This window comes from Oncorhynchus kisutch, unplaced genomic scaffold (assembly GCF_002021735.2).
Source record: "Oncorhynchus kisutch isolate 150728-3 unplaced genomic scaffold, Okis_V2 scaffold989, whole genome shotgun sequence".
Classification (NCBI taxonomy): domain Eukaryota; kingdom Metazoa; phylum Chordata; class Actinopteri; order Salmoniformes; family Salmonidae; genus Oncorhynchus; species Oncorhynchus kisutch.
Genome location: NW_022262934.1, coordinates 56,371 through 75,554, shown reverse-complemented (window position 1 = coordinate 75,554; position 19,184 = coordinate 56,371). Strand labels below are relative to the sequence as shown.

Below are 19,184 nucleotides of genomic sequence, written 5' to 3'. Positions count from 1 at the left end.
TTATTCATTCTAAGAGCCAGTCAAGTCCAAGTTATTCATTCTAAGAGCCAGTCAAGTCCAAGTTATTCATTCTAAGAGCCAGTCAAGTCCAAGTTATTAATTCTAAGAGCCAGTCAAGTCCAAGTTATTCATTCTAAGAGCCAGTCAAGTCCAAGTTATTCATTCTAACAGCCAGTCAAGTTGTATTCAATCACAAGATTTTTCAAGTCAAGTAAACAAAAATCTATACATGCAATGACTTGTTCAACTACAAGTCTGTGTCTATTTATTGATGCTACCAGACAACCCGTTTCTTTATTTTGTCTACAACACATTTTGATGATGTAATAATGAATTTGAACAATATATTCCTGAATGCAAGCGTAATAATTAAATGATCAATTTCAAGCAAATTGTACACACCAAAAGACCAGTAGGCCTATTGTTGCTTGGTGCCCCGTTGCTGGTGAGCTTGCAAAGTAAACAGTTAATATTCTTGGTCACCAAACTATTTTTGGAGCTGCATATTTATTAAATGCAAAGACAGGGTTGGGAAACCCTGGGATAAAATGACAGCATATCTTGCTTTGCTAGCTAAGGCTGACATCTAGTGGCGCAAAGAGTAATTGCATATGTTTAATAGCCCGTAATCAAACATTCAGAACTATGTTTACTCATTATGCTATTTATTTTGATGTAATTGAATCTTTATGAATCTATTCATAATCTCCTGTATAGTCACTTGCAGACAGTGTCTAATTTGCTCTCGGGACTTAAAGCCACAATCATGATATTTTCCTAAAATGTCAGATACAATACGTTTGATAAGTACAGTAGCTAAAATATATATCAACATACAGGATGTAAAATTATATCCAGTTGCTTTGATATCACCTATTCAAACAACCTAATCATTTCCATGTGCACAGCCATACAGCTGCACTAGCCCTTGACCTTTCAGATGCTTGGCTCTCATTGGCTGTCTCGCAGCCCCGGTCAGTATTCCATGCTATCTCATTGGTCATTGGGTTGACGCCCGTTCCAGACATTGGTTCCAGTTTGCCTTGTAGACCTCCGTTCCGCCAGAAAGAATAAGCAATACTTAACAAGAAAGGGGCAGAGCGCTCCTCTGGGTGTAAACTCTGTAGATTTGGAAACTAGAAGTCTGAGTAAAATGGACCCCCCTTTCAATGCAACACAACGTACAGTGCAATAAATGATATGAGAACACACACAAAACAATTGTTGACCATTTAGGCTTTGCACTGTCTCTTTATTCTGACCCGGAAGTACTTAGTTATTCTTTCCTGCTTCACAGTGGTACCTTGTAGCGCTTTGAAGGTGAAGCTCAATCGCCTGTCTCACCGCTGCAGGCTACCGGCGAGGTACTGAACAAGAACGACTCTCCCCCTTCTCCTGCTCTGTACCGGGATCCGTTATAAATCATGTCTATATTCGCCGAAGTACCTCAAGCCCCTCCAGTGGCCGTTTTTAAACTGACTGCCGATTTCAGAGAGGACACTCACGCGCAGAAGGTGAATTTGGGAGTCGGAGGTAAGAGAGAGAAGCTCCAACAAGCTGTGCTAACTTACGTTTAGAATGTGCAACACAGACGGGTAAACTGCTTGGACCACGGGCACTAGTTTGAGTAGCATGACATTAGAATGCTTGCCAACTAACATGGCTTTGACCTTCCTCGTTAGCATGCAGGCTAACAGACTAGTCGAAGTTTGACAGCAAGTGCAACTAGACTGCCGCATATATCAGCCATAGTGTTCTGCTAATACAGGGGCATCTAGCTAGTATCTATCATGAAAGCATTTATAAAACGCTGCTCATTCTGGAGTTTGACATTTGGTGGACACTGGAAAGCAATGTGACCTCATGATTGATTCTACGAGAACCCGTGCGGTCCATACAGAACAGGCAGTCCGCATTAGAAGTGTATTATAAACTGTTAACTTATCACCAGTCGTAGGGTGACACACCTTCCAAAAGGTCTAGGTCTGTGGTCATTCCTAAACATTGGAGAAGAGGTCTGAATACCATTGCCATAGAATTAGGAATTGGATCTCTATGACCAGTGGGCTCTGTAGCTGATGGAAAGAAAATGATTGCTGGATGCAGTACAGAACAGATAGTTACGCATGTGTTGGGTTTGGAATAGATCACTCTGCCTTCACTACTAGGTTATATCGTCATCCCTTCCATTCATCAGTCTTCCAATGCCAAGGCTGTAGGGAATACATGATTGTATCTTCTCACTCACCGTTTCAACCTGTTCCCCAAACCACGCTCTGTTAAATTCACAACGACAGACAGACAGGTGAACAATGGTTCTGACTAGAGGGAGAACAGCAGGACTCATGAACTAGATTCTACACCGGGACCATTGTTTTTCTTGAGCCGATGGTCATTTAATGAAATCAAATTTACGGCAAGAAGCCCAAACAGATATAATAATTGACTAGAACATAATCCCTAATTTTCATATTTTCATATGATCACATATCTCACTATTGTGCGTGGGAATACTTTGGAACAGATTTCCAAAATCATTTGGAGCCCCCCCCCCCCCCCCAAAAAATTCTGCATGTGAGCCAAATTCGGCCAGTTGGGGAACCTAGGAGTACAGCTATGACTGGAAGTGACTTTTTCATTGCAGGTAAGGAGAATTTACTCAGCAGGGTGGGAAAATGTACGCAGCAGGTTAGAAGACTTAGGTTAAGGTTAGGAAAAGGGATGGGGTTAGCTCAACCTGCTAGGAAAAGGGATGGGGTTAGCTCAACCTGCTAGGAAAAGGGAAGGGGTTAGCTCAACCTGCTAGGGAAATGGATGGGGTTAGCTCAACCTGCTAGGGAAATGGATGGGGTTAGCTCAACCTGCTAGGGAAATGGATGGGGTTAGCTCAACCTGCTAGGGAAATGGATGGGGTTAGCTCAACCTGCTAGGGAAATGGATGGGGTTAGCTCAACCTGCTAGGGAAATGGATGGGGTTAGCTCAACCTGCTAGGGAAATGGATGGGGTTAGCTCAACCTGCTAGGGAAATGGATGGGGTTAGCTCAACCTGCTAGGAAAAGGGAAGGGGTTAGCTCAACCTGCTAGGGAAATGGATGGGGTTAGCTCAACCTGCTAGGGAAATGGATGGGGTTAGCTCAACCTGCTAGGGAAATGGATGGGGTTAGCTCAACCTACTAGGGAAATGGATGGGGTTAGCTCAACCTGCTAGGGAAATGGATGGGGTTAGCTCAACCTGCTAGGGAAATGGATGGGGTTAGCTCAACCTGCTAGGGAAATGGATGGGGTTAGCTCAACCTGCTAGGGAAATGGATGGGGTTAGCTCAACCTGCTAGGGAAATGGATGAGGTTAGCTCAACCTGCTAGGGAAATGGATGAGGTTAGCTCAACCTGCTAGGGAAATGGATGGGGTTAGCTCAACCTGCTAGGGAAATGGATGGGGTTAGCTCAACCTGCTAGGAAAAGTCACTTCCGGTCGTACTCCCTTGGTAGTATCTACAGAACCCAGAGCCAAGGGCCTCATAACACCACACAGGACTTGGAAAATATCGACTGGTTGTTGTTGGCAGTGAGAGACTGATTCTAGTAGAAACAGGGTGTGTTGAGGAACTGTTATAAAAAAACTAGTTGGACTTGTTTTGTGACCTTGATGAATCAGTATTTGGTATTAATGAAATGCAGGAAGGGGGGGGGAACAACAAAGAAAAGTAGCTTCTAACCAGCGAGCCTACATGTCTGTAGTTTCTCCTTAGACTAGACCAGGGCCTGGTGTAGACCAGCCAGCTAGCCTACATGTCTGTAGTTTCGCCGTAGACCAGGGCCTGGTGTAGGTCAGCCAGCTAGCCTACATGTCTGTAGTTTCCCCTTAGACTAGACCAGGGCCTGGTGTAGGCCAGCCAGCTAGGCTACATGTCTGTAGTTTTTCCTTAGACTAGACCAGTGCCTGGTGTAGACCAGCCAGCTAGCCTACATGTCTGTAGTTTAGACTAGACCAGGGCCTGGTGTAGGCCAGCCAGCTAGGCTACATGTCTGTAGTTTCGCCGTAGACCAGGGCCTGGTGTAGGCCACACAGCTAGCCTACATGTCTGTAGTTTCTCCTTAGACTAGACCAGGGCCTGGTGTAGACCAGCCAGCTAGGCTACATGTCTGTAGTTTCTCCTTAGACTAGACCAGGGCCTGGTGTAGGCCAGCCAGCTAGGCTACATGTCTGTAGTTTAGACTAGACCAGGGCCTGGTGTAGACCAACTAGCTAGCCTACATGTCTGTAGTTTCTCCTTAGACTAGACCAGGGCCTGGTGTAGGCCAGCCAGCTAGTCTACATGTCTGTAGTTTCTCCTTAGACTAGACCAGGGCCTGGTGTAGACCAGCCAGCTAGGCTACATGTCTGTAGTTTCTCCTTAGACTAGACCAGGGCCTGGTGTAGGCCAGCCAGCTAGGCTACATGTCTGTAGTTTAGACTAGACCAGGGCCTGGTGTAGACCAACCAGCTAGCCTACATGTCTGTCGTTTCTCCTTAGACTAGACCAGGGCCTGGTGTAGGCCAGCCAGCTAGTCTACATGTCTGTAGTTTCTCCTTAGACTAGACCAGGGCCTGGTGTAGACCAGCCAGCTAGGCTACATGTCTGTAGTTTCTCCTTAGACTAGACCAGGGCCTGGTGTAGGCCAGCCAGCTAGGCTACATGTCTGTAGTTTAGACTAGACCAGGGCCTGGTGTAGACCAACCAGCTAGCCTACATGTCTGTAGTTTCTCCTTAGACTAGACCAGGGCCTGGTGTAGGCCAGCCAGCTAGGCTACATGTCTGTAGTTTAGACTAGACCAGGGCCTGGTGTAGACCAACTAGCTAGCCTACATGTCTGTAGTTTCTCCTTAGACTAGACCAGGGCCTGGTGTAGGCCAGCCAGCTTGTCTAGCTATTTGTTGTGAACTTTGGTAACTGAATATCAACGGCTGTAATTTGATCCTCAATGGTAGAGCGCACTGGCCTGGACAGGAAAGGAGAGACATTGAAAGGCTTTCCTTAGAGAGGGAAATGAAGCTCCTCGGAAGTCACATGCACAGGATTGTGCCCCCACACACACACACACTTATTCTTCAGGCCAGGGTGACCTCCAGCAGAGCAGGGTGTGACAGCAGACTGCATGAAGTCAACATACTGCTGCACTATGGCTGTGTTGCAGCCTGCTAGTGCTCATTATGAAAGGTTGTTTTGGTATCAACCATTAACATTTTTAAATAGGCTCATTATAACTAGGCTCATTATAACTAGGCTCATTATAACTAGGCTATTGTACTCTGTAATGCTTGTTTGTCTTTCCAGCCTACAGTAAATGACTGCCTGGTGCCTGCTATTGGTCCTGCCCACGCAGGCAGGCTGACAGACATGTACAGTGTGTATTATAAAACATTTTTATTGAACTGGGCAAGTCATTTAAGAACAAATTCTTATTTCCAATGACGGCCAAACCCTAACCCGGGTGACGCTGGGCCAATTGTGTGCCGCTCTATGGTACTCCCAATCATGTCCCGTTTTGATACAGCCTGGAATCGAACCAGGGTCTGTAGTGACGCCTCTAGCATTGAGATGCAGTGCCTTAGGCTGCTGCGCCACTCTGGAGCCCTGTATACAGATGGTGTACAGATGACTGTCTACCATGGGTCCTGCCTAGATAGTTAGATACAGTATATAATGTCTCCTCTCTCTCTCTCTCTCCTCAGCCTACCGTACAGATGACTGTCTACCGTGGGTCCTGCCTAGATAGTTAGATACAGTATATAATGTCTCCTCAGCCTACCGTACAGATGACTGTCTAGCGTGGGTCCTGCCTAGATAGTTAGATACAGTATATAATGTCTCCTCTCTCTCTCCTCAGCCTACCGTACAGATGACTGTCTACCGTGGGTCCTGCCTAGATAGTTAGATACAGTATATAATGTCTCCTCAGCCTACCGTACAGATGACTGTCTACCGTGGGTCCTGCCTAGATAGTTAGATACAGTATATAATGTCTCCTCTCTCTCTCCTCAGCCTACCGTACAGATGACTGTCTACCGTGGGTCCTGCCTAGATAGTTAGATACAGTATATAATGTCTCCTCAGCCTACCGTACAGATGACTGTCTACCGTGGGTCCTGCCTAGATAGTTAGATACAGTATATAATGTCTCCTCTCTCTCTCCTCAGCCTACTGTACAGATGACTGTCTACCGTGGGTCCTGCCTAGATAGTCAGATACAGTATATAATGTCTCCTCTCTCTCCTCAGCCTACCGTACAGATGACTGTCTACCGTGGGTCCTGCCTAGATAGTTAGATACAGTATATAATGTCTCCCCTCTCCTCAGCCTACCGTACAGATGACTGTCTACCGTGGGTCCTGCCTAGATAGTTAGATACAGTATATAATGTCTCCTCTCTCTCCTCAGCCTACCGGACAGATGACTGTCTACCGTGGGTCCTGCCTAGATAGTTAGATACAGTATATAATGTCTCCTCTCTCTCTCTCTCCTCAGCCTACCGTACAGATGACTGTCTACCGTGGGTCCTGCCTAGATAGTTAGATACAGTATATAATGTCTCCTCTCTCTCTCTCTCCTCAGCCTACCGTACAGATGACTGTCTACCGTGGGTCCTGCCTAGATAGTTAGATACAGTATATAATGTCTCCTCTCTCTCTCCTCAGCCTACCGTACAGATGACTGTCTACCGTGGGTCCTGCCCGTAGTGAAGAAGGTAGAGCAGATGATAGTGGAGGACAACAGTCTGAACCACGAGTATCTGCCCATCCTGGGTCTCCCTGAGCTCCGCTCTGCTGCCTCCAAGGTGGCCCTGGGCGATGACAGCCCCGCCATCAAGGACGGGAGGGTAGGTAGGAGGGAGGGACGCATGTATATACATAGACACATACCAGAGTTGGGGAGAATTGAATTGAGAATGCCTCATAAATTCCCATAGAATTATTGAATTGAAGTTGTTAGAATACAGAATTACCATTTTTACTTAAAGGAACTAGAATTGAGTGTAATTCTATTAATTTCAAATGGGTCTTCTATTCTACATTAGGTGTAGTCTGTACAAGTATACATCTTGTGCCTGAAACATCAAACATGTCATTATATACATGCATATAAAACAATTCATTTTCAGGACAAAGTCTTGAAATGTATGATCAAAGAAAACACAACCTGTATGTGAATATTCAGTTATTATATTTAATCACTTACATTTAGTTAAATATGGGGGAAATACTACATTTCCCAGCATTACTTCAACCCTCAAGTTCAGGCCTTCAAAAAGAAGCCAATGAAATGGTTGGTGGAAATATAATGGGCTCTTCTAAGCACTAAGGTTAAGAGTTGATGAACATTGTTTCCAGGGAAAAGTGATGTATTATTTGGTATCTGGAAGTGTGACCTGTCAGATTCAATATTACTCGTTCCATGACTCAGTCGAATCTCTTTGAATTGCACTGAATTAAATTCTACTTCCTGTAACTCAAATTCTACATCGTGGGGTGGAAGTCAACATAAACACACACACATCCTGGGGGATGAGGAGTAGGACTGGGAAACACACACACATCCTGGGGGATGAGGAGTAGGACTGGGAAACACACACACATCCTGGGGGATGAGGAGTAGGACTGGGAAACACACACACATCCTGGGGGATGAGGAGTAGGACTGGAAACACCCATCCTGGGGATGAGGAGTAGGACTGGGAAACACACACACATCCTGGGGGATGAGGAGTAGGACTGGGAAACACACACACATCCTGGGGGATGAGGAGTAGGACTGGGAAACACACACACATCCTGGGGGATGAGGAGTAGGACTGGGAAACACCACACATCCTGGGGATGAGGAGTAGGACTGGGAAACACACACACATCCTGGGGGATGAGGAGTAGGACTGGGAAACACACACACATCCTGGGGGATGAGGAGTAGGACTGGGAAACACACACACATCCTGGGGGATGAGGAGTAGGACTGGGAAACACACACACATCCTGGGGGATGAGGAGTAGGACTGGGAAACACACACACATCCTGGGGGATGAGGAGTAGGACTGGGAAACACACACACATCCTGGGGGATGAGGAGTAGGACTGGGAAACACACACACATCCTGGGGGATGAGGAGTAGGACTGGGAAACACACACACATCCTGGGGGATGAGGAGTAGGACTGGGAAACACACACACATCCTGGGGGATGAGGAGTAGGACTGGGAAACACACACACATCACATCCTGGGGATGAGGAGTAGGACTGGGAAACACACACACATCCTGGGGGATGAGGAGTAGGACTGGGAAACACACACACATCCTGGGGGATGAGGAGTAGGACTGGAAACACACACACATCCTGGGGGATGAGGAGTAGGACTGGGAAACACACACACATCCTGGGGGATGAGGAGTAGGACTGGGAAACACACACACATCCTGGGGGATGAGGAGTAGGACTGGGAAACACACACACATCCTGGGGGATGAGGAGTAGGACTGGGAAACACACACACATCCTGGGGGATGAGGAGTAGGACTGGGAAACACACACACATCCTGGGGGATGAGGAGTAGGACTGGGAAACACACACACATCCTGGGGATGAGGAGTAGGACTGGGAAACACACACACATCCTGGGGGATGAGGAGTAGGACTGGGAAACACACACACATCCTGGGGGATGAGGAGTAGGACTGGGAAACACACACACATCCTGGGGGATGAGGAGTAGGACTGGGAAACACACACACATCCTGGGGGATGAGGAGTAGGACTGGGAAACACACACACATCCTGGGGGATGAGGAGTAGGACTGGGAAACACACACATCCTGGGGATGAGGAGTAGGACTGGGAAACACACACACATCCTGGGGATGAGGAGTAGGACTGGGAAACACACACACATCCTGGGGGATGAGGAGTAGGACTGGGGAAAACACACACACATCCTGGGGGATGAGGAGTAGGACTGGGAAACACACACACATCCTGGGGGATGAGGAGTAGGACTGGGAAACACACACACATCCTGGGGGATGAGGAGTAGGACTGGGAAACACACACACATCCTGGGGGATGAGGAGTAGGACTGGGAAACACACACACATCCTGGGGGATGAGGAGTAGGACTGGAAACACACACACATCCTGGGGGATGAGGAGTAGGACTGGGAAACACACACACATCCTGGGGGATGAGGAGTAGGACTGGGAAACACACACACATCCTGGGGGGATGAGGAGTAGGACTGGGAAACACACACACATCCTGGGGGATGAGGAGTAGGACTGGGAAACACACACACATCCTGGGGGATGAGGAGTAGGACTGGGAAACACACACACATCCTGGGGGATGAGGAGTAGGACTGGGAAACACACACACATCCTGGGGGATGAGGAGTAGGACTGGGAAACACACACACATCCTGGGGGATGAGGAGTAGGACTGGGAAACACACACACATCCTGGGGGATGAGGAGTAGGACTGGGAAACACACACACATCCTGGGGGATGAGGAGTAGGACTGGGAAACACACACACATCCTGGGGGATGAGGAGTAGGACTGGGAAACACACACACATCCTGGGGGATGAGGAGTAGGACTGGGAAACACACACACATCCTGGGGATGAGGAGTAGGACTGGGAAACACACACACATCCTGGGGGATGAGGAGTAGGACTGGGAAACACACACACATCCTGGGGGATGAGGAGTAGGACTGGGAAACACACACACATCCTGGGGGATGAGGAGTAGGACTGGGAAACACACACACATCCTGGGGGATGAGGAGTAGGACTGGGAAACACACACACATCCTGGGGGATGAGGAGTAGGACTGGGAAACACACACACATCCTGGGGGATGAGGAGTAGGACTGGGAAACACACACACATCCTGGGGGATGAGGAGTAGGACTGGGAAACACACACACATCCTGGGGGATGAGGAGTAGGACTGGGAAACACACACACATCCTGGGGGATGAGGAGTAGGACTGGGAAACACACACACATCCTGGGGATGAGGAGTAGGACTGGGAAACACACACACATCCTGGGGGATGAGGAGTAGGACTGGGAAACACACACACATCCTGGGGGATGAGGAGTAGGACTGGGAAACACACACACATCCTGGGGGATGAGGAGTAGGACTGGGGAACACACACACATCCTGGGGGATGAGGAGTAGGACTGGGGAACACACACACATCCTGGGGGATGAGGAGTAGGACTGGGGAACACACACACATCCTGGGGGATGAGGAGTAGGACTGGGGAACACAGTCTTCTGCCTTGCCCTGCCCAAATGTTGACGTTTTCTCTCTCTTTCCAGGTAGGAGCGGTCCAGGCGTTGGGAGGTACCGGTGCGTTGAGGATCGGGGCGGAGTTTCTGAGGCGCTGGTACAACGGCACCAACAACACGGCCACACCCGTCTACGTCTCCGCGCCAACCTGGGGTCAGTGGGCAGGGCCACAACCAACTCATTTACATGGAATTGATTTAGCCAGGGAACCAATAAGGACTGTTTTAGACAACAAGATAACGGTAGAGCCAATAAGGACTGTTTTAGACAACAAGATAACCGTAGAGCCAATAAGGACTGTTTAGACAACAAGATAACTGTAGAGCCAATAAGGACTGTTTAGACAACAAGGTAACCGTAGAGCCAATAAGGACTGTTTAGACAACAAGGTAACCGTAGAGCCAATAAGGACTGTTTAGACAACAAGGTAACCGTAGAGCCAATAAGGACTGTTTAGACAACAAGATAACCGTAGAGCCAATAAGGACTGTTTAGACAACAAGATAACCGTAGAGCCAATAAGGACTGTTTAGACAACAAGGTAACCGTAGAGCCAATAAGGACTGTTTAGACAACAAGATAACCGTAGAGCCAATAAGGACGGTTTAGACAACAAGATAACCGTAGAGCCAATAAGGACTGTTTAGACAACAAGATAACCGTAGAGCCAATAAGGACTGTTTAGACAACAAGATAACCGTAGAGCCAATAAGGACTGTTTAGACAACAAGGTAACCGTAGAGCCAATAAGGACTGTTTAGACAACAAGATAACTGTAGAGCCAATAAGGACTGTTTAGACAACAAGGTAACCGTAGAGCCAATAAGGACGGTTTAGACAACAAGATAACCGTAGAGCCAATAAGGACTGTTTAGACAACAAGATAACTGTAGAGCCAATAAGGACTGTTTAGACAACAAGGTAACCGTAGAGCCAATAAGGACGGTTTAGACAACAAGATAACCGTAGAGCCAATAAGGACTGTTTAGACAACAAGGTAACCGTAGAGCCAATAAGGACTGTTTAGACAACAAGATAACTGAGACACAGCAGCAGACACACAGAGCCCAATCAACATATTCTACTTCTATTGAGTCATGATCCCCTTAAGAGCACAAACATACTGAACAAATACCCTCTTCTCCACCGCCTCACCATCTTCTTTATCTTCTCCTTCTTTCTCCTTCTGCTTCTCTCGCCCTATAGAGAACCACAATGCAGTGTTTTCTGATGCTGGGTTTAAAGACATCCGCCCCTACCACTACTGGGACGGAGAAAAGAAAGGCCTGGACGTGACCGGTATAATGGATGACCTGGAGGTGAGAGAGGGATGGAGGGAGGGGGTAGGGATGGAGGTAGGGATGGAGGTAGGGAGGGGGTAGGGATGGAGGTAGGGAGGGGGTAGGGATGGAGGTAGGGAGGGGGTAGGGATGGAGGTAGGGATGGGGGGAGGGGGTAGGGATGGATGGAGGGAGGGGGTAGGGATGGATGGAGGGAGGGGGTAGGGAGGGGGTAGGGATGGATGGAGGGAGGGGGTAGGGATGGAGGTAGGGATGGAGGGAGGGGGTAGGGATGGAGGGAGGGAGGGGGTAGGGAATTGAGTTAGAGCGACATCATGCACAATTTAGTCTACAACAAGCTATGGATGATTGTCTTGCGTTAATATTTCAGCTTGGTTTTCAGTTGTGTATCAACACAACCAGTAATCTGAACAACTGATAACACCCTGCAAACTGTTTTGGTTTCAGTTGTGTATCAACACAACCAGTAATCTGAACAACTGATAACACCCTGCAAACTGTTTTGGTTTCAGTTGTGTATCAACACAACCAGTAATCTGAACAACTGATAACACCCTGCAAACTGTTTTGGTTTCAGTTGTGTATCAACACAACCAGTAATCTGAACAACTGATAACACCCTGCAAACTGTTTTGGTTTCAGTTGTGTATCAACACAACCAGTAATCTGAACAACTGATAACACCCTGCAAACTGTTTTGGTTTCAGTTGTGTATCAACACAACCAGTAATCTGAACAACTGATAACACCCTGCAAACTGTTTTGGTTTCAGTTGTGTATCAACACAACCAGTAATCTGAACAACTGATAACACCCTGCAAACTGTTTTGGTTTCAGTTGTGTATCAACACAACCAGTAATCTGAACAACTGATAACACCCTGTAAACTGTTTTGCCGTCAGCCCCGTTTCACACTAACATTTGACGACTCAAAATCATTTTCATGAGATTACTTGAACGCAGACATTCTTTGAAATGCACATCCCTAATCCTGTCCTTGATAATTGATGTGGGTGTGTGTTATTTTGTCAGAACGCTCCAGAACATTCTATCTTTGTGCTCCATGCCTGTGCCCACAACCCCACGGGGACAGACCCCACACCTGACGAATGGAAGATGATTTCTGAGGTCATGAAGGTGAGACAGGGGAGACAGCAGGAGTGTATTCACTAGGAACCAAACGGAACCAAACGGGTAGGGACCTACCTGAGTCTGTTCAAATAGAAACTCTAGTTTTCAATGCAAAAAGTTTTCCATTTGGATGAAATTGTTTCTGTTCTGTGACGACAGTCTGAGACTAATGAATACTCCCCAGGAGAACAGACATCTCATAATCCCAACCATTATCCATCAGGCTCATTTATATTTTGGGGTAACTTTTTTTTAGTTTGTTTTTCCTTTCCTTTCCTCTCAATTCAATTCTCTTTCCCTTCTCCCTCCCCTCTGTGTTCCTTCTCCCTCCCCTCTCTGTGTCCCCCCCCCCCCCCCTTCGTCCAGAGGAGGAAGCTGTTTGTGTTCTTTGACTCAGCCTACCAGGGCTTTGCATCAGGCAGTCTGGATAAAGATGCCTGGGCCATCCGCTACTTTGTCTCTGAAGGATTTGAGCTGCTCTGTGCCCAGTCCTTCTCCAAGAACTTTGGCCTCTACAGTGAGTCTATAGACAGACACGTGCATCGTGGTCCTCTGTGTCTCCGGTGTTCGAGCATGGTGCTTGTAACGCCAGGATAGTGGGTTCAAATCCCGGGACCACCCATACGTAAAATGGAATGTCTGTTAAATAGCATATATTATACATAGACATGGACACCAACCAACATGTAACACACACACATACACACACACACACACACATACACACACACACAGTCTGCTGCTGTGGTCCAATGGCCACAGTTTTTGCTTACATTTTTCATCTCTGTCTCACAAACGCTCAGCCAGTCAAACACCCTCTCTGAATGCTAATCCTCCATTTTGTTCCTTCCTCCTCCAGATGAGCGTGTTGGTAACCTGACGGTAGTGGCCCAGGATAAAGACAACCTGGCCCGTGTTCTGTCCCAGATGGAGAAGATTGTCAGGACCACCTGGTCCAACCCTCCCTCCCAGGGGGCGCGCATCGTAGCCATCACACTCAACAACCCCGATCTGTTCATAGAATGGTACGGTCAAAAATATAACCCTTTATACTCAACAACCCAATTCTCTTTACAGAATGGTACAGTCCAACAACACTCCCTTCTAAGTTAACCCCGAGGAGTTCATTGAATGGTACAGTCCAACAACACTCCATTCTAAGTTAACCCTGAGGAGTTCACTGAATGGTACAGTCCAACAACACACCCTTCTAAGTTAACCCTGAGGAGTTCACTGAATGGTACAGTCCAACAACACACCCTTCTAAGTTAACCCTGAGGAGTTCACTGAATGGTACAGTCCAAGTTTTGACAACTGCTCCATTGTTGGACTTTAATAACTGTGCTTCCTTATTGGGGGATTGTTGGACTTGAATAACTGTGCTTCCTTATTGGGGGATTGTTGGACTTTAATAACTGTGCTTCCTTATTGGGGGATTGTTGGACTTTAATAACTGTGCTTCCTTATTGCGGGATTGTTGGACTTTAATAACTGTGCTTCCTTATTGGGGGATTGTTGGACTTTAATAACTGTGCTTCCTTATTGGGGGATTGTTGGACTTTAATAACTGTGCTTCCTTATTGGGGGATTGTTGGACTTGAATAACTGTGCTTCCTTATTGGGGGATTGTTGGACTTTAATAACTGTGCTTCCTTATTGGGGGATTGTTGGACTTGAATAACTGTGCTTCCTTATTGGGGGATTGTTGGACTTTAATAACTGTGCTTCCTTATTGGGGGATTGTTGGACTTGAATAACTGTGCTTCCTTATTGGGGGATTATTGGACTTTAATAACTGTGCTTCCTTATTGGGGGATTGTTGGACTTGAATAACTGTGCTTCCTTATTGGGGGATTGTTGGACTTTAATAACTGTGCTTCCTTATTGGGGGATTGTTGGACTTGAATAACTGTGCTTCCTTATTGGGGATTGTTGGACTTGAATAACTGTGCTTCCTTATTGGGGATTGTTGGACTTTAATAACTGTGCTTCCTTATTGGGGGATTGTTGGACTTGAATAACTGTGCTTCCTTATTGGGGGATTGTTGGACTTGAATAACTGTGCTTCCTTATTGGGGGATTGTTGGACTTGAATAACTGTGCTTCCTTATTGGGGGATTGTTGGACTTGAATAACTGTGCTTCCTTATTGGGGGATTGTTGGACTTGAATAACTGTGCTTCCTTATTGGGGGATTGTTGGACTTGAATAACTGTGCTTCCTTATTGGGGGATTGTTGGACTTGAATAACTGTGCTTCCTTATTGGGGGATTGTTGGACTTGAATAACTGTGCTTCCTTATTGGGGGATTGTTGTAAGCCACGTTCTGTTGGTGGCAGATTTTTCTAAGACTGCCATTCTCATTCAGATCAGTGATATAGTGTTGAAGCTGTCCCACTCCCCGTGGCTGTAGGAAGGGTAACGTCCTGTTGATGAGACCAGCTGAAGGCTGAACTAACCAACTCTCTCTCTCTTCTCCCTCCTCCCCCTGTAGGAAGGGTAACGTCCTGTTGATGAGACCAGCTGAAGGCTGAACTAACCAACTCTCTCTCTCTCTCCTCCCTCCTCCCCCTGTAGGAAGGGTAACGTCTTGTTGATGAGACCAGCTGAAGGCTGAACTAACCAACTCTCTCTCTCTCTCCTCCCCCTGTAGGAAGGGTAACGTCCTGTTGATGAGAGACCAGCTGAAGGCTGAACTAACCAACTCTCTCTCTCTCTTCTCCCTCCTCCCCCTGTAGGAAGGGTAACGTCCTGTTGATGAGACCAGCTGAAGGCTGAACTAACCAACTCTCTCTCTCTCTTCTCCCTCCTCCCCCTGTAGGAAGGGTAACGTCCTGTTGATGAGACCAGCTGAAGGCTGAACTAACCAACTCTCTCTCTCTCTTCTCTCTCTCCTCCCCCTGTAGGAAGGGTAATGTAAAGACCATGGCTGACCGCGTATTGTTGATGAGAGACCAGTTGAAGGCTAAGCTCATTGCTCTGGGGACGCCTGGCACCTGGGACCACATCACTCAGCAGATCGGCATGTTCAGCTTCACCGGACTGAACCGTAAGAGTTTCCCAAACACACAGACATGTACCCAGGCAGCTCCAAGCAGACCGGCATGTTCAGCTTCACCGGACTGAACCGTAAGAGTTTCCCAGACACACAGACATGTACCCAGGCACCTCCAAGCAGACCGGCATGTTCAGCTTCACCGGACTGAACCGTAATAGTTTCCCAGACATGTACCCAGGCACCTCCTAGCAGACCGGCATGTTCAGCTTCACCGGACTGAACCGTAAGAGTTTCCCAGACACACAGACATGTACCCAGGCACCTCCAAGCAGACCGGCATGTTCAGCTTCACCGGACTGAACCGTAAGTGTTTCCCAGACACACAGACATGTACCTAGGCACCTCCAAGCAGACCGGCATGTTCAGCTTCACCGGACTGAACCGTAAGAGTTTCCCAGACACCACAGACATGTACCCAGGCACCTCCTAGCAGACCGGCATGTTCAGCTTCACCGGACTGAACCGTAAGAGTTTCCCAGACCACAGACATGTACCCAGGCACCTCCAAGCAGACCGGCATGTTCAGCTTCACCGGACTGACCGTAACAGTTTCCCAAACCACAGACATGTACCCAGGCACCTCCAAGCAGACCGGTCATAATCTGTGCACCTGTAATCACACTTTTGACCGGGCGTTTTTGTTGTTGCTAAAATATGAACCGATGCCCCGGGCAGTAGGAGACTGGCGCTTGTCGGAGACCACTGAGTTTTTAATGGAATTTTCCCAGTAAGTTACAGAAACATCCACGCTCAACTACACACACAGATCCTCCCACACACAGATCCTCCCACACACAGATCCCTCCACACACCAGATCCTCCCACAACAGATCCTCCCACACACAGATCCTCCCACACACAGATCCTCCCACACACAGATCCTCCCACACACAGATCCTCCCACACACAGATCCTCCCACACAGATCCTCCCACACACAGATCCTCCCACACAGATCCTCCCACACACAGATCCCTCCCACACACAGATCCTCCCACACACAGATCCTCCACACACAGATCCTCACACACAGGTCCTCACACACAGGTCCACACACAGGTCCTCACACACAGGTCCTCACACACACAGGTCCTCACACACACAGGTCCTCACACACACAGGTCCTCACACACACAGATCCTCCCACACACAGATCCTCCCACACATAGATCCTCCCACACACAGATCCTCCCACACAGGTCCTCACACACAGATCCTCACACACAGATCCTCACACACAGTCCTCACACACACAGAGTCTCACACACACAGGGTCCTCACACACACAGGTCCTCACACACACAGGTCCTCACACACACAGGTCCTCACACACACAGGTCCTCACACACACAGGTCCTCACACACACAGGTCCTCACACACACAGGTCCTCACACACACAGGTCCTCACACACACAGGTCCTCACACACACAGGTCCTCACACACACAGGTCCTCACACACACAGGTCCTCACACACACAGGTCCTCACACACAGGTCCTCACACACAGATACAATTCTACAACTTAGATATTTTTCCTCTCTCTCCCTCCAGCCTACAGCTAAGCAGATTGATTACATGATCAACATAGACAGTTGACTGTACATTTTAGTAACATTCTCTCTCTTTCTCACTCTCCTCTCTCTTTCCCTCTCTGTTCTCTCTTTCTCACTCTCCTCTCTCTTTCCCTCTCTGTTCTCTCTCCCTCTCCGTTCTCTCTCCCTCTCCGTTCTCTCTCCCTCTCCGTTCTCTCTCCCTCTCCGTTCTCTCTCCCTCTCCGTTCTCTCTCCCTCTCCGTTCTCTCTCCCTCTCCGTTCTCTCTCCCTCTCCGTTCTCTCTCCCTCTCCTTCCTCCCTACAGCTAAGCAGGTGCAGTACATGATTAAGGAGAAGCATGTCTACCTGATGGCCAGCGGTCGTATCAACATGTGTGGCCTCACCTCCAAGAACATCGACTATGTCGCAGAGTCCATCCATGAGACAGTGTCCAAGGTCCAGTAAGGCCCCGCCCTCCCTCCGCATCCAGCTACTTTCTGCTTCCTGTCCACCACAGGAAGTACTGTTAATTGTCACGTGTGGTCTCGTCAGGCACCCCCTTCTGTGACAACACACCCTTTCTCTATAAGCAGTGCTCTAACCATCTATTGGTTGTAAAATTTAGAAGAGCGATGATATGACACGTGTTCACAGCAATCAATGTTAATGATCAACAGTATAACTGGTTTCTGTCCATCTTCTCTCCTCCTCAGATAACTGAGACATCTTTAAACAATCTGAACGCAGACCTCTAGTCGAAGTATTTCACTCTTCTGGCGATCGTTATGTTGCCTTTTATTTATTTTATTGTGCCATTTCCGGTTTTCAACATGTATAAAAGATGACTGTGTGCACTTTGGTTTTTAAAAAATGTTTCAGAGCACTTGAAAGTGAAGCATTGCCAGAAGTTGAGTGAAGTTTGTGTAAAATGAATTCTACATACGAGCCCCCAGACCTCCTATCTACAGACAACCACAATGCTTCTGAACGTCTTTTATAGAGAACAGGTTCCATTTAACAATCGCAACATTCTAGAATGTGTGAAATGGTGCATTGTGGATCAAATGCTCTGTGATGTCATGTGACAGGCTTGAAAGGTTCTTTACAGTTCATGCATGTGCCTATAGGTCAAACGTTACCAGGAAATGCCCTCTGATAGGGTGATATGACCTTTTCTCAACCTTTGAGCAGCTATATGCAGCTAAGTCCTATAGGAAAAGCACATACCACCACTGTGGTAATAGTTGAACCACTTAAATGTCTGTGGCTTAGGTTCCGTGTTCGGCGTGTACTTGGTGTTAAGACTCCTATTCATAATAATGCTGCTTATGAAGGATTGTTTAACCTCTGCCTTTTAATGGTGATGTGTTTGTTTTGATGTTTTGTTCACTGTACACATACAGTTGGTCTTCCAACACACAGCCTCACGCCGTTGTATTGCCATCCTGTCTGTACGTTTCATACAGCTAATAATAAATGATGGTGTACTAAACTCAATGTCATTTCTCCTTTTTTCTCTACCTGTGTACATGGCTGTTTTTACTGTAGTTTTAGAAGACTAAACACTGCCGACGAACGGTTCAAAGCACCGGTCGGCTGACTGGTCGGCCTACTTCCTCTGACCACAGAATACCAGAACGGTTCAAAGCACCGGTCGGCTGACTGGTCGACCTACTTCCTCTGACCACAGAATATCAGAACGGTTCAAAGCACCGGTCGGCCTACTTCCTCTGACCACAGAATATCAGAACGGTTCAAAGCACCGGTCGGCCTACTTCCTCTGACCACAGAATATCAGAACGGTTCAAAGCACCGGTCGGCC

The 19,184-nt window shown here is 47.6% G+C and overlaps 1 protein-coding gene across 1 annotated transcript; it reads left to right on the top strand.

Moving 5' to 3' along the window:
* Nucleotides 1-1,283: 1,283 nt before the first annotated feature.
* LOC116352943 (aspartate aminotransferase, cytoplasmic) lies at nt 1,284-18,854 on the top strand. The gene is made up of 9 exons (XM_031817324.1): nt 1,284-1,533; nt 6,678-6,859; nt 10,370-10,493; nt 11,547-11,659; nt 12,674-12,778; nt 13,139-13,289; nt 13,632-13,797; nt 15,678-15,820; nt 17,688-18,854. The coding sequence occupies exons 1-9, from the start codon at nt 1,425-1,427 to the stop codon at nt 17,825-17,827; spliced, it is 1,233 nt and encodes a 410-aa protein (XP_031673184.1). The 5' UTR covers nt 1,284-1,424; the 3' UTR covers nt 17,828-18,854.
* The last annotated feature ends 330 nt before the right edge of the window (nt 18,855-19,184 follow it).